Raw genomic sequence first — 22709 nt, forward strand, 5'->3', positions numbered from 1 at the left:
AGAAGCTTGTGTCAGTATGGAGTTCGACCTCGGTCGGAATCTGTCCGCCCCTGCACCGGGCATCCTGCCCATCGCAGACTCGCGGTCCTACACCGTAACTCTAACCGCTCTATGGATTCCCATCTTCATTGCCATCTCGTTACTGTGGTATGGACGACTGGAGAGTCCCCTGGCTCATGTGCCCCTCGTGTCCACCGGGAAGTCCTCGTTCTGGGACATCGGCCATAAAAAAGCTAAGGAGAGCTTCGCGGCCAATGCGCGAAAGATTGTTGCCAAGGGGTTTCAGCAGGTACAATGCCTATACTGGAACTGGGGTAAGATGGTGGCTGATGAGTGGCTAGGTTGGCAACACGAAGCCGTTCAGGGTCATCTCCGACCTCGGAGAGATGCTGGTGCTGCCGCCGTCGATGGCGGATCAAGTGCGGAACATCGATGCGCTCAGTCATGGGGAGTTCATGAAGGAGGTTTGCCATCCTGCTTTCCCGGTAGCAAGACGCTGTCCGACTGACTGGAGGGTCCAGTCCACATGCGCGGAAGTCCATGGATTCGAACCGTTTTTTGAATCCACTGGTCACAGTTTGCTGGCTGATATGACCAAGACGAAGTTGATGGGCTCGCTGAGTAAGTTCCCGTCTCCGATGTGTCGAATCTGATGTCAATACTAACCCTGAGCTAGAACAGCTGACGGACCCTGTCAACGAGACAGCGACCCAAGCGTGCAAAGATCTCTTCCCTGATGACGACGGTGAGCTCACTTACTCCTCCTCTCTATCAGACTTGTCAACGTACTACCCTAACAAGGACAAAGACTGGCACGAAGTAATCCTCAAAGACATTCTTCTTGAGATCATCGCCCGGATGTCGTCCACCATCTTCCTGGGCGACGAGGAGGTCCGCCACGACAAGACCTGGCTTCGCCTCACCAAGGAATACACAGTGGACTCGTTTCTCGCCGCGCATCAACTGCGTACGTACCCGCAATTCCTCTGGCCCATCCTAGCCATGCTCTTCCCGCAGGCGCGCAAGGTCCGCGACCAGCTCCACCAGGCGGAGGCGATCATCCGCCCGCTCATCAAGCGACGACGCGCTGAGAAGGCCGCCGCGCTGGCCGATCCGAGCATCAAGCTGCCAGAGCGGTACGATTCGATCGAGTGGCTGGAGCAGACTTCACAAGACCGCAAGATCCCGTACGCCCCCGTAGCAATGCAGCTGACGCTCGCGCTGTCGGCCATCCACACTACCACCGACCTAATCACGACGACCATGTACGAGCTTCTGCGGTGCCCGGAGGTGATTCAACATCTGCGGGAGGAGGTGGTTTCCGTCATGGGGAGTGGAGGAATCAAGCACTCGGCGCTGTATAGCCTCAAGCTCATGGACAGTGTGATCAAAGAGGCGCAGCGAATCAAGCCTGCTTTATCAAGTAAGTCCCTGCCTATATCTCCCAGCAGTTGTTTTCCCATTCACACAACAAGCACACCCCTGACCCAAATTCAATCGGTAGTCAATATGGTCCGCAAAGCGACCGCAAACATCACCCTCCCTGACGGTTTCCGCATCCCCAAGGGCACTATGCTGGGTGTCTCGCACCACGGCGCGTGGGACTCGGCCGTCTTCCCCGAGCCCGACAAATTCGACGCCTTCCGGTTCGTGCGGCTGCGCGAGCAGCCCGGCAACGAGAACCGGTGGCAGTTGACCACCCTCCGGTCGGAGCATATTGCCTTCGGGCATGGGCTGCACGCGTGTCCGGGGCGGTTCCTGGCAGCGAATGAGATCAAGATTGCGCTGTGTCATCTGTTGATGAAGTTTGAGTGGAAGGTTGCTGGGGAGGTGGAGCCGAGGATCATCGAGAATGGGATCTTCTTGGATTCAGACCCAGGGGTTAGGGTCTTGGTCAGGAGGAGGAAGGAAAAAGTTGAGGTTTAGATTCTTGATTGCTGTGGGGGTTCAGGGGGAGTGATTTGATGTCATGTCTGTGGTAAGCGATATGGTAGCAATACTTATTTCAGGAGTTGCATTGCATTGAGTTGTTATGACGTATTCTGTTGAGATGTGTGAGGGATGGCCTTAGCAAGACATCTAGAATGACGAGAAGGGGGAGAGGCTACTTAACCATTGAATAAAAATTGAGAAGAAGCTATCCTGTCAGTACTTTGACTTGGCCAACTGATCGGTACTTAATATCGACCTAAACACATGACCCGGAACAGCACGAACCTGAAGGTTACATTGTGATTTATCAGAGCATGACTACACGATGTACGTAGACTTCCTTGTCCTCTAAGCCCCCTTCAAGCTTGAATCGTAGATCAGCACATCGAAGCTTCCTGCAACTGCTGACTGAGCTGAAATGCCTGCTCGGCTTCACCACCATATGTCGTCTTAGCGCACAGAATAGTTGAGAGAAGTGTGGTATGAGATGAAATTTTGAGCAGTTTTGTATAAGCCCCGGTCGACTTGCGGCTAATGCTCGGCATCTTCGGGACACTTATATTCAGGTTCCTCGATGGGATACGGATAGTAGGAGGAGTAATAGGAAGCATGGTCGGCGTCACCTTCCAGGGACATTTCTGTATGGGTGATCTTGACCTGCTCGAGATGAGCGGGCAACAACCGATGATCCATTGCGCCGAGCGGCCCATTAATCGCGTTGAGCACCCGGCGGCGAGCTTTCTTCTCAGCAAGTTCGGTCCAACGACTCGATCTTGCAGGTCTCGTGGCGAGGAACAATGAAGCTTTGTGACAAGAGAGAGAAGGTGAGATGGGAAGCAAAGAAGAAAGGAATGGATGGTGGTGATCACGTGGTACAAGTGATTCCTGCCCGAGGCATCAACCATGAAACGCGGCCATGCGCATTCTTCGCTCCCAAGACCGCCATAAGAGTTTCATTACTGTGAGAAGTCAGAACTGCTCAGTAGTAGCCCAGGTCTTGGCGAGTTTGAAGCGTGGGACATACAACTTAATCTATACAGGGCATAAATGGCGTCAGAGGATGATCACGTAGCCGAGATAACCACTCTAGGAAAAGACCACTTACTCTAGACCAAGATAGTAACATGATATCCCTAACTAAAGCTCCTATGAACGGGACCCTCGCTCAATCTAGCTCTGGATCTAAACTCTACACAACCTCCCTCTGGAATCGACCTCCCACGCTGCACTCCCCACCGCCGTCTTCGCATAAAACACATGCGCTGGATCATACTTCTCCTTGACCTCAAGCAACCGTGGATAATTCCTCCCATACAGCTCCACCTCCCAATTTCCCTTCCACTGCGCATCGATCTCATTCAGATACGTCCCCGCACCGGGCGTCGCCCGCTCCAGCCCCGGGATCAGCGTGTCGACCAGCTGCGCCTTCCGGGCCTGCATTTGTATTGGGGATAAATTCCAATCCCAGTAGCTGACGATGTTGCACGTAGCAATGGCGTCGCGCCAGGCGGGGAGGACGGCGTTGTCTGGGTGCGGGATGTCCTTCACGTTGAGGGCGTGGCATCCCAGCGAGAGGTCTGGGTCGGTCTCGACGACGGCGCGCAAGGCGGCGACGATGGCTTGGTTCTGCGTGATGTTCTGCACCCCGGCGCGGGGAATGAGGCGCGATGTCAACTGCACCGTGGCGGGGCCGGCGCCGGCGATGCCCGGGCCAAAGCGGCTGGCGAAGTAGTCGTGGTAGTTCGGGGAGGTGGTGGGCGTGAAGGAGTAGGGGATGTCCCGCTGGGTGAGGCGGGTGAGAAACGGCTTTAGCAAATCCTGCACTTGTGTGCCGTTTTTGTCTGGCACGGTGATGGCGTAGGCTTCGAACCCGGTGGCCGTCAGTGCGAAGTCCCACGTGTTGGGGCCAACGTCGACGAATTGGGGCAGGAACTGCCACAGATCGGAGATGGCGGACCAGTAGGGCTCTGGGTTAGTGGCAGAGATGTTGAAGAACAGCAGACCGCTGCCTATGGGTCCATCGATGAATATCTTGGTCGTCATGCTGAGCACCACAGCGAAGGTCCCCGGTCCCCCACCGCTGAGCGCCCAGTATAGGTCGGTGTTGTTGTACGGCGTTGCGACGAGGTGCTCCCCCTGCGCGGTGATGACCTCCCATTCCAGCACCGCGTCGGCGCCCATCCCGTAGGCGCCGTTAAGCAGCGAGTGTCCTCCCCCTGAGGTGTAGCCCCCAGCCAGGCCGACGGTGGGGCATGTCCCACCCAGGATGCGGTAGCCCGCTGCCCCTAGGATGGAGTAGACTTGCCCGCTGATCACCCCGGCGCCCAGTCGAGCGGCTGGCCCGGTATAGTCGGCACTCGAGTATGAGGAGAGGATGTCTGTCGTATTGAGGTTGTGCGTCCACAGGGAGAGGGCGCCTGTTCCACTGGATTTGCCCATGAAACTGGTTGGGTCAGATACAGTCTTCACGAACATGGAAATTGGGGCCGTACTCATGACCGGTATTCTTGATCACCAGCCGGATGTCATTATCTCGTGCGAAGGCAGCACCAGCAATCACATCGTCGGCGCCGGTGACATTAATGGAATAGCTGGCATAATTGCCTAGAATGCATGGTTGTGACGCTGGAGTGAAGGGGACACAGGTATAGTTCTGTACGTAGGGATTCATGACCTCTGCTGGATGGTTCAGACTAGGCATAGGTTAGTTGCAACATGGTATACATGCAGACTGGAGTACCGACAAGGTTGTATCGTCCAGCCATGTGGTTTTGAGGGCACTGCAGGCATCCGCATTGTAGTTACCGAACGGCTCGCTGTGGCAGACGCTGGGCAGGGGGATCGTGGCAATCAATCGGCCGTGAACCGTCTTATTGAGGGCGTGCCATTTTTCGAGCGAGGGCCAAGAAGGATCCCCAGGAATGGCGCGGCAGGAGGCATTGGAAGCAGAACCAGGGAGGGTTACACTGCGCCCAGCAGCCAAACCGAGTAACACAGTCCACAGTATGGGTTGCATGATGCACAATTGTGATTATCCTGGTTCTTGAAATCTGCATAGATCTGGGAAACGCCAATCTCCATGTTGTCGAGTAGAAGAACAGAATTGCATCAGTTGATGAGGTCCATCGCCGTAATTCGGGTTAGGGTTGCGGGCAGCCCAGAAATTCCCGAGTGGCTCTCGGGAATTGTGACGCGGCGTCATGGATGCTCCCGGAAGTGAGCCCTGATTCCTCTTCTGCCTAACTGCCGACCTCGGGAAATTGTAAGGAACTGCCGATACCGGTCTCGTTGCTCTTGCAGAAACTTGGTTTATCATTTGAGAGGGCTGGATCAAAGCCCGCCCCTCAACGTTCGTCTTCGAATACGTCCCATCCACAAAACACAGTGTAAACTTCACAATGGGGAAGCCAAACGCCATCCCTGAGCCTCCGGGCTGGCCTATTCTGGGCAATTTGCTGGATATTGATATGGAACTCCCCCTTCACTCTTTGTACGACCTGGCGGACAAACATGGTAGGACTGTCACCTTCAGGAACTATGGTTAGGGCTGACCGAGCTAGGCGAGATCTATCGAATGCGCTTCCCAGGAGGCCATACCTTCATCATCGCCAACAGCTATGCGATGGTGAATGAGCTCTGTGATGAGAGACGCTTCCCAAAGACCATTTCAGCTCTGAGAGTAAGTCACTCTATGCGTCTCATCATGCCATCTATTAATATACCCCCAGGAAATGCGACACGCCATGCACGACGGCCTCTTCACGGTAACTCCTCACCACCCACCAAACAACCGGTCGAGAACTAAGATTCCAGGCCATCGACGGACAAGTCGAGCCCAAGTGGGGCATCGCCCACCGAATCCTCGTGCCCGCCTTTGGCCCCTCGTCGCTGCGCAACATGCTGGACGGGATGTACGACATCGCCAGCCAGCTCGCGATGAAGTGGGCGCGCCACAGCGCGGACAACCCCATCACGGTGACCGATGACTTCACGCGGCTCACTCTCGACACGATCGCTCTCTGCTCGATGGACTTCCGTTTCAACAGTTACTACAAGGAGGGGACGCACCCGTTTGTCGGCGCCATGAGCGACTTCCTGACCGAGAGCGGCGACCGCGCGCGACGGCTGCCCATCCCCGCCTTCTTCTACCGGGGCAAAGACAAGAAGTTCTTTCGAGATATCGAGGTAATGCGTACAACGGCGGATGAGATCCTGCAGGAGCGGAAGCGGGAGAAGAACTTGGATTCGCGCAAGGATCTGCTGTCGGCCATGCTGAACGGGGTGGATCCAATGACTGGGCAGAAGATGACCGAGGAAAGTATCCTGGATAACCTGATCACATTCCTCATTGCGGGGCATGAGACGACCTCTGGTATGCTATCGTTTGCCATGTATCACCTCCTGAAGCATCCGGAGATGTATCGCAGGGCGCAGAAGGAGGTCGACGAAATTTGCGGGAAGACGCCGATCCGGTCTGAACATTTGTCCAAGCTTTCTTATATCTCTGCTGTGGGTTGCCTCGTCTGCTCTGGGACTCACCAAGACTGACACTTGCAGGTCCTCCGAGAGACTCTTCGTCTCACGCCACCCCTTCCGGTCTTCAACGTGGCAGCCAAAGAGGACGAGATCGTGGGCGGCAAGTATCCTGTTCACGCCGGGGAGTTGATCATCGTTCTCGTGGGACGCTCCCAGCTCGACCCCAAGGTCTTCGGCGCTGACGTACACGAGTTCAAGCCCGAGCGCATGCTCGATGAGAATTTCGACCGTCTCAACAAAGAGTTCCCTAATGCTTGGAAGCCCTTTGGCAACGGCACGCGGGGCTGCATCGGCCGCCCGTTTGCCTGGCAGGAGGCCCTGCTGGTGCTGGCCATGCTGCTGCAGAACTTCGACTTTAAATTCGACGACCCGGACTATACTCTCGCGCTCAAACAGACCCTCACCGTCAAGCCGGCCAATTTTCAGGTCCGTGCGACTCTTCGTGACGGACTGACCGCGACGACGTTGGAGCATCGATTGGCGGGCACAACCTCTCCGCCGAAATCGGACGCAGTGGGTGCGTTGAATGGCGTGGTTCCGACCAGCACCGAAGGACAGCCCATGAGCATCTTTTACGGATCGAATAGTGGAACCTGTCAGTCCATGGCGGAGCGGCTGGCTGCAGACGCCTTTTCGCATGGGTTCCGCGCGCGTGTCGTGGATTGTCTCGACAATGCTGTCGACGGACTGCCGGCCGACGAGCCGGTAGTCTTCATCACTGCCTCGTATGAGGGCCAGCCGCCCGACAATGCGGCTCGCTTTGTCCACTGGCTCGAAGAGCTGAAAGAAGAGAAAGCCACACTGCGGGGCATCTCATACGCTGTCTTTGGATGTGGTCACCACGACTGGGCGGCGACCTTCCACCGTATTCCGCGCCTTGTGGACGCAGCCCTAACCCGCCACGGAGGGGAGCGCCTCGCCGCGCTGGGCCTCACTGACGTGGCGGCCGGCAATGAGATGACGGACTTCGAGGCCTGGGAAGACGAGGTGCTCTGGCCCGCCCTGACCAAGCGTTACAGAGCTGCTGTTCCCGAAGGCCCCGTGCTGAGCGTGCAAGTCACCAGCCCGCGCAAGACCACCCTCCACTACGACCTGCACGAGGCCGGCGTTATCGCCGCCAGCACACTGACCAGCCCCGACGCTCGCGTCGCAAAGCACCAACTCATCCTCGACCTGCCGGCCCACATGTCCTACACAACAGGCGACTACCTCGCCATCCTGCCCGTCAACCCGCGCGAGTCCGTCCACCGTGTCCTGCGCCACTTCCACCTCCCCTGGGACGCCCACCTGACCATCTCCACCAAAGGGCGCACTCCCCTGCCCCACGACGTCTCCCTCCCCGCTACCCAAATCTTCGGAAGCTACGTCGAACTCGCCCAGCCCGCCACCAAACGCGATCTCCTGTCTCTAGCCAACGCAGCAGACGACCCAGACACGAAGACCCGGCTGGAAGCCCTCGCCAACGACAACCACCGGTACAGCACCGAAATCGCAGCGAAGCGCCTCTCCGTTCTGCATGTGCTCGAATCCACACCGAACATCACCCTTCCCATTGCATCCTTCCTGCGCATGCTACCCCCGATGCGCTTGCGACAGTACAGCATCGGCTCCTCCCCGCTGGCCAATCCGAAACGCGTAGTCCTCACGTATTCCCTCCATGGAGAGAAGGGCGACCGGGGCGTAGCAACAAGCTACCTCTCACACCTCTGCGCGGGCGATAAAGTCCATGTCGCCGTCCGACCGTCCCACGCTGCCTTTCATCTCCCTGCTGATCTCACCAAAACGCCAGTTATTATGGTAGCGGCGGGGACAGGCATCGCCCCATTCCGCGGGTTCATTGAGGAGCGCGCGGCGCGGCAAGCGGCGGGACAGGTGCTGGCGCCGGCGGTGCTGTACTTCGGGTGCAGGGATCCGATGCACGATGATTTGTATCGAAGGGAGTTGGATGCGTGGGAGAGGCAGGGTGTGGTGAGTGTAAGGCGAGCGTATAGTCGAAGGAGTGGGGAGAGCGAGGGATGTCGCTATGTGCAGGAGAAAGTGTGGGCGGACAGGGAGAGGGTGCGGGAGCTCTGGGAGGATGGGGCTAGAGTGTATGTCTGTGGGAGTCGGGCTGTTGGGGAGGCTGTTAAGGAGTTGTTGGTGGATGTGTTTTGGGAGGCGCAGAAGACTGGTGAAGGTGGGGATGGGGCTACGAGGGAGGAGGTGAGGGGGTGGTTCGACGGGTTGAAGAATGTACGGTGGATGGTGGATGTTTTCGATTAGTTACGAGTGCTACTGCCGATGTGGAATATTGATTGCGTTGATAATGTCTTGGATATTAAGCAATTATTGAGTATTATGTGAGTGTCATATTCAATGTATTCATGCGAATGATGCTGCGTGTTTTTGCACTCCTCAGACGAAGGCATGTACAATACTCTAGATACTCTGAGATAGCCCTAAAAACCTACAGCACAAAACAGCTGCATCTCACCAACCACGCACATGCAGACCCTGTCGGACACTCCACTTGAGAGAACCAGCTCGGTAAATTTTACTCTATCAAGAAACTCCCGAACCGGAAGTTCTACATGAATATCGGCAATTACCCACCCACTCTCTACGGAGTAGTCCCCCCGATGCCTGAACATACTAAAGCTACCTCGGTCTATGCCACCATTATCAACCATCCAGCATCCTATTCTTCTTCTCTCACATGTCAACAGAATGACCACCTCCAACCCCGCCTGGCAAACCGTCGACCTGCAATGGCACCCCACCATGCCCGCCCACCCGGTCACCACCCTCCTGCACCCAACCCGGCCGTCCACGACCGAGCAGAATCTCATCGCCCGGATGTGGGTCCTCTGCGCCATTGAGATGCACCCTAAGCTCCAAGCCATCCCCGCCGCCAACCTGACCCGCCCGCACTTCGCCCGCTATCGCGCCTTCATCGCCGCCGAGTTCGAGCGCTTCCACCACCCCAACTACCCGCAGGTCCCGGACTCGCGCGCGCTGGCCGAGTTATCCAGCGCGGAACGCTACAGTCTCATGACCGCCCTGCGCGAGCAGACACGGGACTCGGAGCTGTGGCCCGTCATCGAGGGCCCGTGGCGGGTGTATGAGAATGTGGTGGATATTGTCGAGGGCAGGATCAAGCTCGTTAAGGTTCTGCTGAAAGACGGGCTGCTGGAGAGGTTTTATGACTGGGCGAATGGGCTGTCCGAGGTCAGGCCTTTGTTTCGGTTGTTGGGGCGGTCGCGCCCTGGGCTGCGGGTGTTGGAGATCGGGGCGGGGACGGGGGGTACCACTGCTAGGGCTCTGGAAGGTCTTGCGGGTGGGACTGAGGGACCCGGGTTTGGGAAGTATGTGTTTACCGATATCTCGACGCTGTTCTTTGAGAAAGCCCGGGAGAGGTTCCATGGGTATGAGGGGGTGGAGTATCATGCGTTGGATATTACGAAGGATCCCGCGGAGCAGGGATTCGAGGTCGGTGGGTTTGATGTTGTTGTTGCGTCGAATGCGAGTATACCTTTTAATCTATACGTTGTCCGTGAGGTTGACTATTATAGGTTCTGCATGCGACGCCATGTTTGGTGGAAACACTGAAGCATTGTCGCTTGTTGCTCCAGCCGAAGGGGGTGCTCTTTCTTCAGGAGCTGTCGCCGCGTGAGTCTTGTCTGTTCTTGTTGACTGGAGGAGGTACTGATGATGCCAATAGCAGGGAAATATGTGGATTACATGGTGGTGAGTAGCCCTCTAGTTGGCTTAGTGGTGAATACTGACGCAGGCAGGGACTTTTGCCCGGCTGGTGGCTGGGTGAGGCGGATGGGCGTGCGGATGGCCCCTGTGTGCCTCCGGAGGAATGGGATCAACGACTGCAACTGGCGGGCTTTGAGGGATTGCATGCTGTTGGCTTGGACAGTGAGCCTCCATTCTACTACAATGCCAATATGCTGGCTCGACCGGCCGTGTAGGGCGACTGGGACGAGAGTTGATAGCTAGCCCTCATTTGAGTGACAGTTGAGGGAATGGCCCTTCTTACAACAAGCAGTACCTGCGTGCTTCGTTGTGTCTGGCTCTTGTATGTCCATCTGTTAGCTAAATATGATCATTTGTCGATTGCTTAGATAGCAATTTGAGAATCACTAAATCTATTCAGACTGCCATATTGATCCGTAGCAATAATCAATTGCACTCTAAACATCTTAGTCCTGACAAGCATTCTTCATAACGTTAACAAAGATGGAACACCACGATAAATACTTACAACCTTCCGGCATAGCATCGCAGCCCTAAGACACATCCACTTGCTCCCCCAACCCCACCATTTTCAAACTATCCTCCCACAACCTCGCTGCCATCGCCTCATCCCAAATCCAACTCGCCCACCCGGGCAATGCAAACTGCCCGCGCGACGCCTCATCCGCCTCGTCCGCAACCTGCACATCATCCAGATACAACCCCCCCTTCCCCTCCAACTCGCTGGCCACCGCCGCCCAGACCTGCGTCGCCGCCCCTTGCTCGACGCTCTTCTCCATCTTCGCCAACAATGGCTCCATCTTGTAGTACTGCTCCCGCCTTCCAGACGACGACCCCGGCAAGCCACGCGAGATCTCGGTATCCATAATAATCCCCGGATTCAAACTCAGCGCATGTACGCCACGCTCCGCATACTGGCGCTCGAACTCATTGGCCATGAGGATCGTCGCCGTCTTGCTCTGCGCATACGCCTTGGAGGCATTGTACTCGCCGACCAGTCCGTTGTAATCATCCGGATCGACATTCTTGGCTCGATGGCCCGCACTTGACACCACCACGAGTCGGGAGCAGAAATCCGATGTAGCTGACGCCACCAGCGCCGGAGCCAGCAGGTGTACCAGCAGGAATCCCGCGAGATAGTTCACGCCAAACACCCCCTCGAACCCGTCATCCGTGGTGCGCCGCGGCGACGCCACCACCCCCGCGTTCGCCAGCAGGACATGCAGCTTCCCCCCGCTGCGGCGGAGGAACTCGTCCGCCCCATTGCGCACGCTCTGCAGGCTGTAGTAGTCCATGTGGATGACTTCGATGGCTGGGGCTGAGGACTCAGGGTTTGCAGCGGAGATCTCCCGCGCGAGCCGCTCGCCCTTCGCCACGTCCCGCCCCGTGATGAAGATCTTGGCCCCCGTGCGGTGCAGCACGCGCGCGGATTCGGCGCCGAGCCCTGCGGTCCCGCCGGTGATGAGGATGGTTTTGTCATTCCAGGCGTCCGTGTCGAGGAGGTTTTGGTCGGCGAGGATCTGGGTGGCGGTGGGGCGGGCGTCGCTGAGGCCCTGGGGGTGGGTATGAAGGGGGGCGTAGCGATTGAGTGTCATTTTGTGCTGAGGGTAAAAAATGTGAAGTGAGGTTGGGCTGAGTTGGGTCGAGATGGAAGTCCTGGGGTATTGCTTTGTGGATTCATGGTGGGTGGGGGACGAAGTAGTCTGTCTCTCTGGGGTGGTTAGGGTTACAGTTGCGTCTCGGAGACAGACGACACAATTCCCGAGTAATTCCCGACATGAACGATGAAACCTCCGAATTGAGAGGGTGCGAGCAAAGAGGCAGAGTTGTGTGAATTGGGCAGAGTTCGGGAATTCATATAGGATGTATCATCAGCGTCATGACCGTCATGACTGTCACCAATCTAGTCAGTCTTTGTTCTTTGAATCTCGCTAATGCAGAACTAAGCAGGGATCTTCGCTGTTCCCCGCCTCACTTTCTCACTTGGACGGACTTTCGCTCCTTCTCTGCCCCTCACCACCTTTTTTCTCACAACAACCCACCATCTTCCACCATATCGGGTTTTTCCGTTCTACCACTACCTATCCCCTTTGCTATGATACATTCTCAACATTAATTCCCGAGCTACCAGACGAAACACCATAATGACCGACTTCGACGCCCTCTTGGCCGAATACACCGCCAAAGCGAACCCCCAGGTCCACGGCGTCATCTGCAAATGCGTCGATCGAACCGGTACCAGCTCCCACTACAGCTTCGTTGCTTCTTTCCCTCACATGTTGAACCTCCCCGCGCCTCATTGCTTTTTCTGCATCCTAACTCACTAACCCAACTCCAAGGAACCGAGATCTACAGCAAAGTAGCAGGCTACACCTCCCTCGCCCCCGACAGCCCACCCGTCGACGAGAACGCAGTCCTCAAACTCGGCAGCGCCACCAAGCTGATCACAAGCATCGCTCTCCTCCAATGCATCGACCAAAACCTCATCGGCCTGGACCAGCCCCTCACCACCATCCTCCCGGAGCTCGCGGACATCGAAATCCTGACGGACGTCGTCAACGGCCAGCTCACCCTCGCGCCCAGCACCGTCCCGATCACCGCCCGCCACCTCCTCACGCATACCTCGGGGCTGGGGTACAGATTCACCCACCGCCTGCTCCGGCTGCGGGCGGAGGCGCGCACCGAGCCTCCCTCCCTAAAAATCACGGAACGGTATAAAATGCCCCTGGTGTTCGAGCCGGGGACCGGCTGGCTGTACGGATGTAGTCTGGACTGGGCCGGGGTAGTGGTCAGTCGGCTGCACGGGGGAATATCCCTTGGGGATTACTTCGTGGAGCATATCTTCAAGCCTCTGGGGCGGGTGGCCCCGTTCCCCCGGTTCAATATCATGCTGCATCCCGAGTATCATGCACAGATCCTGCAGGGGGCGGTGCGGACACAGGACGGGAAGCTGGCGCCGCTGGAGCGCTGGGCGTTCGATAACCCTGAGGACCAGGAGGGCGGGAGCGGGCTGGCGGCCACGACGGGGGATTTCCTGGCCGTGCTCGCGGACCTCGTGTCTGACTCGCCTAAGCTGTTGAGTCGGGCGACGGTCGCGGAGATGTTCGTTCCGCAGATGGAAAAAGGGTCGGATGGCGTGCAGATGCTGCTGGGCTTGCGGCCGGCGTGGGATACTGTGGCGGGCCCGGTTGCGGAGGATGCGGTCAACCACGGGCTTGGGGGGTTGCTGTGCGTGGGTCCGGTGCCGGAGATCGGGCAGCCGGGGGGCATGCTGGCCTGGGGAGGGGCGTCCAATGTTGTCTGGTGGGCGAATCGTGAGCAAGGGGTGGCCGGGTTCTTTGCCACGCAGCAGGCGCCCTTTGGGAATCCGACGGTCACGAAGTTGGTCAATGGGTGGAAGAAGGATTTCTGGGTGCAGTTTGATGCGATTGATCTGCCTTGACGGCCTGCTTTTATAGACTAGAGTAGACTGCACTGTTGAGCTTACATTCGACAAAATCCCATCCTTATCAACGCGAGGCCATCTAACATTGTCCATAGCCGAATGCGATGTTATTCACTGCGGGATCCGCACCACAAGCTTCTCCCCCCTCACCTCTCCCTTCTTCAACATCTCCAATCCTTCAATAATGCTTTTCCACCCGCCGCTCAACTCCCGCAACGGATGCGGTTTGATCTCCCGCCGCGCCATCAACCCCTCCACCTCCTTCGCCCACTGCACCCCGATCGCCAGCAGCGCCGAATCCCCTGGACGGGTGTACGCCGACTCCCCGAGGTTGAGATCCGTGCCCAGCACCTGGAACCCCATCACCTCTTTGACGCGGACGGCGCGGCGAGTCCGCCACGCGGCGGGACACTCCTCGAGACAAGCATACACACCGCCTGTGCGGGCCAGCAGGCTGTAACACAGCGCCGTGGAGTCGGCGTCAGTGATACAGTCGAGTACATACCGGATGGGCTTTCCGGCAAGGGCTTGGATAGTCGCCACGCAGTCCTTGGCCGTGTAGGACGCTGTGCCCTTGGCACCGTAGGACAGGGCCAGCGGGGCGGATTGGGGGGAGGTTATTGCTAGGGGTGTGTAGCCCATTCTTTATCCTGCGTTAGCTTGCGCTCTATCTATCTTGTATTGTCAATGCAACCAGGAAGAGAATGGGAGGGGGAGTACAGGTTAAGCATCTGACACGCGAACGTGCCCGACGCAGTCGCACCGCCATACACCACGACCGGCTCGCCGGCCTGATGCGCCGGCCGCGAGGGCAACCCCTCCAGCCCCAGCGCGTGCGGATCGCTGAGCGCCAGCGAGATCGTCGACCACGCAACGCCCAGCGCTGCTGCTTCGGTGTCGCTCCAGTGCGGAGGCACCTTCACCAGCAGTCGCGCGTCGACGGTGCAGTACTGCGCGAAGGAGCCGTTGTCGCCCTTGTCGGTGGGGTTGTAGGGGAACAAGGCCCCGCACACGCGCGTGCCGACGGGCAGGTCTGGGTGGTCTGGGTGGGGGGTTTGGATCACGCCGCTGAGGTCGCAGCCGGCTATGCTGCTGGGTTTGTTGAAGTAGGTGACCATCTTGTGGTCGTTGGGGTTCAGGGCGACGGCCAGGATGCGGACGAGGACATGGTGCGGCGATTGCGGGGAGGGGACTGGGGCGGTCGGGGAGACGGCGAGGGGGAGGTGTGTTGGGTTGTCGCTGTCCTTGGAGGTTTGGACGATGGCGGTTTGCGTGAGGTGTGTCATCTTGGAGAGCAGGGGCTGTGGTGGTGAGAGGTGGCTGGGTGCTGGGTAATTGTGTCTGTGTTTGAGGTGAGGTATTAAAGGTACTATGTAGGAGATGAGGTGAAGAGTTAGGGCTAATCCCGAGGGTCGTCACCCACTCGGAGGTTTTGTAGCATAGCATCTCCGAATCATCGGCTTTTCCTTCGTACTTTTTATGGCCGAAGGCCGGATTATCTTCCGGAGCTGAATTGGACTCACAAAACGAGGCTGTGGCGCGTCGATCATGCACGTCCTGCTGAGTTCCCACATAAAGGGAGGCCACCCCACAACGAGTCTCGTTCTCTTCGTACCACATCCCCCCTGCTGGGTACCGCATCATCGACGCGATGTTTCTCTACTCCGGAATTGCCCTAGGCCTCGTGCTGGCCGTCATCTTCAAGCAGTTCAAACCACATGGAGGCAAGGAACCCCCCTCCCTGTCCGGGTGGATGATCACCAACACCTACCAATACATGACCGACATGCATGGCTTCCTCCAGCGAGTGGCGTCAGTCCCGCCATCAGTTTCTATCACAGCGTCCACCCACTGACTCCCCTCCAGATCCGCCCAGCGCCGCAGCAACATCGTCAAATTCCGCCTCGGCCCCAAGAAGATCTACATGGTCTCGGGCGAGAAGAACATCCATGCCATCAACACCCCCTCGCACAGCATCAGCCCGGAGGTCTTCTTCCTCGACGTGATGGCCAACGTCTGGGGCGCCAAACCCACCGAGCTGGTGAAATTCCGCCAGGACAAGTCCGGCCGCCGCAAGAACCCCATCCCCGGCCACGAGCTCCCTCCCGGGGAGCCGCGGCTCTGGCACGGCCAGCACCACATCTACTCGGAGTTCCTGCAGCGCACCGACCGGGCCAACTTCCTAACCACCAAGTACTTTGACCTGTTCTCTGACAGACTCGTCCAGCAGCCCCTGAACGAGTGGCGCGAGGTCCGGCTGTGCGAGTTCTTCGAGAGCGAGATGGCCGAGGCCGCCCTGGAGGCACTGATGGGCCCACGCCTCGTCGAGCTCAACCCGGGCTTCTGGCCGATGATGTGGGAGTTTGCGCGCATCGCGCCGCAGCTGATGTGGGGGCTGCCGCGGTGGATGAACCCGGGCCCGTGGAAGACGCAGGCGGAGTTCCAGGCGATGTGTCGCCGGTACATCGATGCTGCAGCCAAAGCGTTCGACCCGACGGGCCCCGAGGCAGACGCGGAGTGGGAGCCGCAGTATGGGTCGCGGATGGCACGCGAGCTGGTCAAGTGGGCGACGGAGAATCTGTCGCCGGAGACGACGGCGGGCATGGTGGCCACCTTCATCTTCGGGACCAACGCCAACTCCGTCCCCATGTCCACCTGGGCCCTGATGCATCTGGTCGCCGACCCTGCTCTGTACCGCGCGGTGCGCGACGAGTGTCTGGCCGCCAGCACGACCGACACCGTCACCGGCCGGCGGGGCTTCGACCCCCAAAAGCTGTTCGGTATGCCCCTGCTGCAGTCTGTGTACATCGAGACTTTACGGCTGCATGTTTCGATCAATGTCACTCGCGAGGTCACCCAGCCCATCACTCTGGACGGGTTCCTCTTAACGCCGGGGTCGTTGATCCAGGCCCCGAGTCAGATCGGCCAGTACAATGAGGGGGTGTGGAGTGCGCCGGGCCATCCGGCCTCGGAGTTCTGGGGCTATCGCAACCTCAAGCGTGAGAGTGAGAAGCCGGAGTTCACGATGACGGGCAAGACGAGCTCGTTCTTTCCGTTTGGTATGTCCCACAGCAGCTGATAAGATTTTCACAGGGCTTATGCTGATGTATATATATATAGGCGGCGGACCGTCTATCTGTCCCGGTCGGGTATTCGCCAAGCAGGAGATTCTGATGACAATCGCGGCTCTCGTAACTCGTTTTGAGATCGAATTGATCGACTGGATTCATCCGGATGGAATCAAGTCGAATCGACCGGCGCAGAACGATCAGTCGCTCATTGGGGCCGTGGGGATTCCGCCGGATCGGGATATGAAGGTGAGGTGGAAGCGGCTGTGGTAGGGGGGCTGGGTTTGGATATATGTCAGATTTCGAAGTAAATCTTCTCAGTTGTAGAGTAGCTGAGATATAGAAGTGCTTTCCCTGTGCATAGGTACATTCTAAGAAGCCCAATTGTGGTTATCTATGATGATGAGCACGATATGGGCTGCGGTGCTCGTTCATTTTGTGCTGTACATATAGCACTTTATGAAGGCTAATATACAACAAGGCAAGATGGCCGAGCGGTCTAAGGCGCTGCACTCAAGGACTATTCCTTCTCCAGATCACATCTGAAGAGCATTGCAGTCACGCAAGTGGCGTGGGTTCGAATCCCACTCTTGTCATATCTTTTTGTTGGTTCCTTGCACAATCTCTTGAATACAGTAGCAAAACGAGACTAGCGTATTCTCTACCCGTGTCGTTCATTATTACTGCTGCACGCTAGAACCTGTGCTGGCTGAACTTCTATTTCTATGCACCCGCTGGCACCCTGTGTTGACTATTCTCTTGTTGGACCATTTCGAACCACCCTAATAAGGGGTCATGGAAGCGTACTTTGTTCCTCTCTTTCTTCTACGCCGGTGAGGTCTTCCTGTCTCTGAATGCTGAAGATCCTGTCACATCACGGTTCTACAATAGGGTCCTTCATCATGTTTATTAACCTGTATGTATCTCCATGGTCGCGTTCAACGGGCGACACCTCCTATTGGGAACGAGTCCGTCTCGTAGTACGGTGGTAGGAACTACGCAGACCTTGTCAACTGCAAATGTCATAATTAATATAATCATATATTATTAGTCTTATTCTACCAGGAGGTCATAGCATCCCATAAGTCATTGCAACCACTAAGATTCGAAGAGGTAAATCCAGCTCATCAATAAACCCTTTCCTGATCACAGTCAGACAAGACCGTGACCGTAACTGTAGCCAAGACAGTCGATGTCACCACGTCCTCGTCGCCCTCCCCGGAAGCAGTCGGGGGCTCGGTGGTGTGGGGAGAGACCACAGCGGCGGAGGAGCTCGACGCGGCCGACGGGATCAGTGAGGGTTGAGTGGGGCTTGCGGATGGAGTGGAGAAGGGAGCGCTGCTAGAGGACTGGACAGGGGCCGGGATCACTGCAGAAGAAGAGACCCGCGCGGGCTGCGAGGGAGCGGACAATGACTGCTGCGGGGTAAGGGCGGAGGACGACTGGGTCAGGGGTGACGGCGAGCTGAGTTGCTGAGAGGGGAGGGAAGAGGAGCCAGCACTAGGGCTGGGAGCCACGACGGGCGTGGAGCGGGAGAGTGAAGGAGCGGCAGCTGGGATGGAGGAGGCAATAGATGAGGGAAACGATGGTCGGATCGATGAGGGGATTGAAGAAGGAGCGGAAGAAGGAACTGAAGAAGGAGCGGAAGAAGGAGCGGAAGAAGGAGCGGAAGAAGCAGCGGAAGAAGGAGCTGAAGAAGGAGCGGAAGAAGGAGCGGAAGAAGGAGCGGAAGAAGGAGCTGAAGAAGGAGCGGAAGAAGGAGCGGAAGAAGGAACTGAAGAAGGAGCGGAAGAAGCTGAAGGCGTCGTAGAAACGGACGAAGGGATGACAATCGATGAAGGAACCACGGATGAGGCCGACGCTACACTCGATGGCACCACAGCCGTTGGAGTGACAGTCGAGGACACCGGAGAAGGAGTGGACGAAATGACGGTCGATGTAGCCGAACTGGTCGGGACCGTCACCGTCACCGTATAGACGGTAGTGGCCTGGCTGGTCACATACTCGGTCAAATAGTCGGTCTCCATGGCCGTGACCGTCTCTGTGCATGGGTTGGTGGAGTAAGTACTGAGCGCCTGATAGCCCGAGGCAGAGACCACTGCATCGCCCGTGGCCCACAAATACTGACAACTGCTCGACGCTGGGTAGTAATTGACGGCATTACACATGCCATTAAAGATACGACAATACAGTTCACAGCCGTTGATATTTGCCTGGCGACTGTAAACGTTCATCACGGCTCGGGTGACTGCTCCACTGATGGAGGAGCCGTCACACATCTCACGATAGTAAGTACCGGCAGAGGACCAAGCATAATTGGTGCATGAAGAGCCGGATCCTAGAGAGGCCGTACCAGTGGCACAGACAACACTGGTGGTGACCACTGCCGAAGAGGTGGTGACAACATTGGTGACAGTGGTGGAATAGGTCGAAGTCACGGTGGCGATCGAAACACTGGGAGCACCGGCAGCCGGAAGAGCAATAGTCGCTGCCAGACTAGCGGGGGCCAGGGCTGAGAGGAGAAGCAGCCCACTGCTTATGGAAAAGTCCTTCATGATGAGGACGGTAGCGATTGGTTTTTAGGTATGAAATTGATGTTGGTGTTGAGGTTCAAAGAATGACAAGGGCTCAGTCAGAGCCTTGGGTCGACTATCACAATGGCATGGGCAAAAAAGACAGACAATGAATGCCAGCAAAAAGGAGCACGAAAGAGAAAGCATCATGGGTGGTTATTTAAAGGCAGCTGGGATTTGGGTGGCGTCAGATGGTCGCGATCCCAGCATTGTGGGACGGCTCTTCTGGCGGATTCAGATCAATCAGAACCTATCGATAAGTTGACCGAGAATCGGGGTGGAGACAAAGTCTTCTCAAGCCTTGGAGCTGAAAGCAAGTCGGGGAAGATTCTAGCGAGGAACCTACCGCATTAGGGCTAGTTAAGGGGGTGACAAGCCACTATCCACGGAGTACGCCGTAACTCGTCCAATCCCACCTGATCTGTCCAGGCCTGGATACAAACCAGACCTAAGGATGGTCAGATCATGCGAAGCTATCGAGTCTCTGTGGCTGGAAATTGGATGTGGAGGTGAATTCTACAATCGAGTTAGGCGATGGGTGGCGCAGAATGGGTGCCTAAGGCAGTAAACGGAATCACCGGACCTGCACCCGCTGCGCTATGCTCATGAAAGCTAGTTAACCGACGCAACAGTTACTTTTCATGCACTTCATGCATTTCATCCAAAGGAATGCTCTTCTGTTCCAGAGGGGAAGTCTGCAGCCCGAGCCGAAGGGTGGTCGAAAAACTGCACCGACCACGCCATCGCACTGGAAATCTCACTAGGCCATTCCCCAGGAAACTGGAGATCGTCTGGCATGATGTGTGACGACGTGAATGGCGCAGTATCGAGATTTAGAGCAGGTTCGGTGTTGCTGAGGGGTTGTGGTAAGAGCGATAACGGCAGTGAGGTAGACTCTACGACTGCCGGCGGCGCTGTAGCTATCCAAGATGAGAAGAAATACCCACCAAAACAGGGAGAATCTGGACACACCTCTATGAATGGAATGATGTAGGCTAGAAAGTGCTTTCAACATGTCGGCCGCTTTTCGAGCGGCAGCCGAGTTAGCACTCAGCGCCTCGAAGACCTTCAAGCAGGTCTCGGCATCTTCTCGCAGATCCTGCGCAGACGAGGTGCTATGAAACGAGTCTTGGTTCGGGCAGAAAGCTTCGGCCACAAAGAGGATTGAGCTGGCGCAGATCAAGCATGAGATCATCTGCCACCAGGGGAAGTCGTGTACTAGACTGCGTTCGTCGACCAGATTGTGGAGTAGCTGCGCTGTCTGCCGTGCTTCCTGGACGCATGTGGACTCGGCCTGAGCGATTCTGCGTTTGTCTCGACGCATCAGTTCCATGAACGGATGGTTATTGACCTGCAGGAGAGGAAGGCATAGAAAGGGTCTGTGGATCAAAGCGCGCAGATGATGATACTTCACGGCCAGCATATTACGCTGAGTCACATAAGTCACATAAGTCACACAGCAGACCTGGAGGACTACTACATACCTGTCGCTTGAAGGTAACCGAACTCTCAAAAGTATGACCCAGGTCAAACCGCAGATGCCGTGGCAGTCCCTTCTTCCATTCGCTGAGCCGTTGATCCAGAGCCGACGAGGTGTTGAGCATCATGTCCGGGGCCACGTCGATCTGCGAGGGCCGGTACAACTCCCGAATGACTGCACCCACCAAGTAAGAGAAACGGATCACGGCAAGGAAGTAGTCCATAAGGGAGCAGGTCGGTGTATCTCTGCTTGCCGTACTAGATTTCGCGGATATAGTTGGATTATGACCGAATGGGAAGGGGTCAGAGGAAGAGGGCATCTCCACTTGAAAGTCGCTTTCGTGAATGGCCATAGGACGGCCGAGCTGAAGCGCAAGCAGCCGATCGAGAACATACATCGAGTACCATGTTCGCCGCCAGTGCACCCGGTCGGCCATCCATGATGTCCGGGTATGCATGGGGGACGATTCCACATGAAGGCCGATGCTCTGCCCCATGCGGATGGCAAAGCCTAGTGTGTTCCAGCACCTTGCCGTGACGGTGAGTTGTCAATCTCAGATATTGGCTATAATAAGACTTACCTATCTGTGTGGCAAATCGCCAGTAGGAAGAAGCATTGCACTATCAAGGCCCACACACTCAGCAAAGAGCATGTTGCGCCTAGTTCCCGAGAGAAGTATAGGCCTTGCTCAAAGTATCGCAGATGATCGGAAGAAGCTGTCCCAGATCGATGTGGAAAAGAGGTGTAGTAGGAGCCGATAGCGAAGATAAAGTCTATCTCGCTGTTAGAAGTAGTGATGACATGATATATGCAGACGCATAAAACAGATTGTCTTACTGAACAATGCAAGCCACGGCTCAAATTCCTGGTACGCGTAATCACCGGCCTGAAAGACCTGAAACTGCTCCAGGAGAATCTCTCTGCAAAGAAACGGGTAAGCGACATGGATGGTGGACAAATAAACATCTATGAAGCCTTGCGCTTCGGTAGGAGTCGGAACGATGAGAGGCTGGGTCAACCCGGCCAGGCTCTTGGTGATATGAGTCTGACTATAGTTATCGGCTGGCGAGGATTCTCTTGCAGTCCAGGCCCCAGTCTGATAGCACTGGCGAATGCGGTGTATGAAATGGATATCGCTCGCCTTGCCCACGTAGGTGGCGGGTGAATCCACGCCCGCCTCGCTAGAAACAGTGCTCGGTTCTCGGGTCGAGGCAGGTTGCTCCAAACTTGAATCCGTGGCATTGACAGGCAGCTGGCGGCGGATTGTGTGTAGACTAGCATTCAGGGCTCCTTTCTGGTTCTGATCGAGGTTTGATAGTAGCTCCTGCATCAGAGATTCGTATTGCCGCACAGCGCTTTGATAGCTCGCCAACTCATCATGCCTTGATTCGTCTGACAAATCCCGGTGCTCTGGCTCTTTAGGGGACATATCTCTCGTAGTCTCCACTTCCGGCAATGGAACCTTTCGTTTACGTGATGACCATGAGCACTTGAAGCCGTAGCCTTCGCACCGAGTACAAATTGGCTGTCGCCCATCACACTTGGCCTTGAGCAGCCGGCATTTCTCACAAGCAATCGGTGCCCTCTGACGCTTCATGATGCATGTCGATAGGATGATGATTCAGAAGTTAGTGATGTCGAAAAGCAATGCTGTAAATGCAGAAGCCAGAGAGAATGAATGAATGAGAAGGAAGGGGCTGTGCTTATGTCAGCACGCCACCATAGTTAACGCTATCCAGATCACGTGATAACACCACGATTTGCAAGCATATCTCCCACCACAGTCAAAGTAATCGAAGGCAAGTGTACAAGATAGATAGGCAATGAGAGACTAATCTTCTCACTCGGATGGATGCAGGCTCCAGCATGGGATAGTCGGTCAAAGGTTCAAGTTGGAATTCTGCATCAGTTGATCCGACAATAACGAGGGGCCG

At 56.5% G+C, this 22709-nt stretch overlaps 10 protein-coding genes and 1 non-coding gene across 11 annotated transcripts; 6 read left to right on the forward strand and 5 right to left on the reverse strand.

Moving 5' to 3' along the window:
- Positions 1-16: 16 nt before the first annotated feature.
- ASPACDRAFT_42048 (cytochrome P450) lies at positions 17-1926 on the forward strand (the record flags this gene model as incomplete). The annotated part of the gene is made up of 5 exons (XM_020201032.1): positions 17-289; positions 342-464; positions 522-621; positions 677-1423; positions 1505-1926. 5 exons carry the CDS (start codon positions 17-19, stop codon positions 1924-1926), a joined length of 1665 nt encoding a protein of 554 aa, XP_020058122.1.
- A 1188-nt stretch (positions 1927-3114) lies between these two features.
- ASPACDRAFT_51514 (putative FAD-dependent isoamyl alcohol oxidase) lies at positions 3115-4948 on the reverse strand (the record flags this gene model as incomplete). The annotated part of the gene is made up of 3 exons (XM_020202493.1): positions 3115-4375; positions 4425-4625; positions 4677-4948. 3 exons carry the CDS (start codon positions 4946-4948, stop codon positions 3115-3117), a joined length of 1734 nt encoding a protein of 577 aa, XP_020058123.1.
- Positions 4949-5330: 382 nt separating this feature from the next.
- Positions 5331-8730, forward strand: ASPACDRAFT_26215 (bifunctional cytochrome P450/NADPH--P450 reductase; the record flags this gene model as incomplete). The annotated part of the gene is made up of 5 exons (XM_020199402.1): positions 5331-5445; positions 5493-5611; positions 5661-5696; positions 5746-6441; positions 6490-8730. 5 exons carry the CDS (start codon positions 5331-5333, stop codon positions 8728-8730), a joined length of 3207 nt encoding a protein of 1068 aa, XP_020058124.1.
- A 444-nt stretch (positions 8731-9174) lies between these two features.
- Positions 9175-10424, forward strand: ASPACDRAFT_42051 (class I SAM-dependent methyltransferase; the record flags this gene model as incomplete). The annotated part of the gene is made up of 4 exons (XM_020201033.1): positions 9175-9936; positions 10020-10116; positions 10169-10194; positions 10242-10424. 4 exons carry the CDS (start codon positions 9175-9177, stop codon positions 10422-10424), a joined length of 1068 nt encoding a protein of 355 aa, XP_020058125.1.
- A 186-nt stretch (positions 10425-10610) lies between these two features.
- On the reverse strand, positions 10611-12060 carry ASPACDRAFT_116756 (uncharacterized protein). The gene has a single exon (XM_020196014.1). The coding sequence runs from the start codon at positions 11802-11804 to the stop codon at positions 10743-10745; it is 1062 nt and encodes a 353-aa protein (XP_020058126.1). The 5' UTR covers positions 11805-12060; the 3' UTR covers positions 10611-10742.
- A 293-nt stretch (positions 12061-12353) lies between these two features.
- ASPACDRAFT_42053 (serine hydrolase domain-containing protein) lies at positions 12354-13651 on the forward strand (the record flags this gene model as incomplete). The annotated part of the gene is made up of 2 exons (XM_020201034.1): positions 12354-12444; positions 12549-13651. 2 exons carry the CDS (start codon positions 12354-12356, stop codon positions 13649-13651), a joined length of 1194 nt encoding a protein of 397 aa, XP_020058127.1.
- Positions 13652-13765: 114 nt separating this feature from the next.
- On the reverse strand, positions 13766-14940 carry ASPACDRAFT_26097 (zinc-binding alcohol dehydrogenase family protein; the record flags this gene model as incomplete). Its single annotated transcript, XM_020199390.1, has 2 exons — positions 13766-14297; positions 14375-14940. 2 exons carry the CDS (start codon positions 14938-14940, stop codon positions 13766-13768), a joined length of 1098 nt encoding a protein of 365 aa, XP_020058128.1.
- Positions 14941-15407: 467 nt separating this feature from the next.
- ASPACDRAFT_25690 (cytochrome P450) lies at positions 15408-16995 on the forward strand (the record flags this gene model as incomplete). The annotated part of the gene is made up of 3 exons (XM_020199359.1): positions 15408-15466; positions 15521-16713; positions 16775-16995. 3 exons carry the CDS (start codon positions 15408-15410, stop codon positions 16993-16995), a joined length of 1473 nt encoding a protein of 490 aa, XP_020058129.1.
- A 207-nt stretch (positions 16996-17202) lies between these two features.
- On the forward strand, positions 17203-17318 carry ASPACDRAFT_t113. The gene has a single exon. It is a non-coding gene; the product is annotated as a tRNA-Leu (tRNA).
- A 531-nt stretch (positions 17319-17849) lies between these two features.
- On the reverse strand, positions 17850-19277 carry ASPACDRAFT_42056 (uncharacterized protein; the record flags this gene model as incomplete). The annotated part of the gene is made up of 1 exon (XM_020201035.1): positions 17850-19277. One exon carries the CDS (start codon positions 19275-19277, stop codon positions 17850-17852), a length of 1428 nt encoding a protein of 475 aa, XP_020058130.1.
- A 675-nt stretch (positions 19278-19952) lies between these two features.
- Positions 19953-22372, reverse strand: ASPACDRAFT_42057 (uncharacterized protein; the record flags this gene model as incomplete). Its single annotated transcript, XM_020201036.1, has 5 exons — positions 19953-20215; positions 20268-20724; positions 20780-21302; positions 21356-21548; positions 21613-22372. 5 exons carry the CDS (start codon positions 22370-22372, stop codon positions 19953-19955), a joined length of 2196 nt encoding a protein of 731 aa, XP_020058131.1.
- Between the last annotated feature and the right edge of the window lie 337 nt (positions 22373-22709).

The sequence above is a fragment of the Aspergillus aculeatus genome (genome assembly GCF_001890905.1).
Source record: "Aspergillus aculeatus ATCC 16872 unplaced genomic scaffold ASPACscaffold_5, whole genome shotgun sequence".
NCBI lineage: Eukaryota > Fungi > Ascomycota > Eurotiomycetes > Eurotiales > Aspergillaceae > Aspergillus > Aspergillus aculeatus.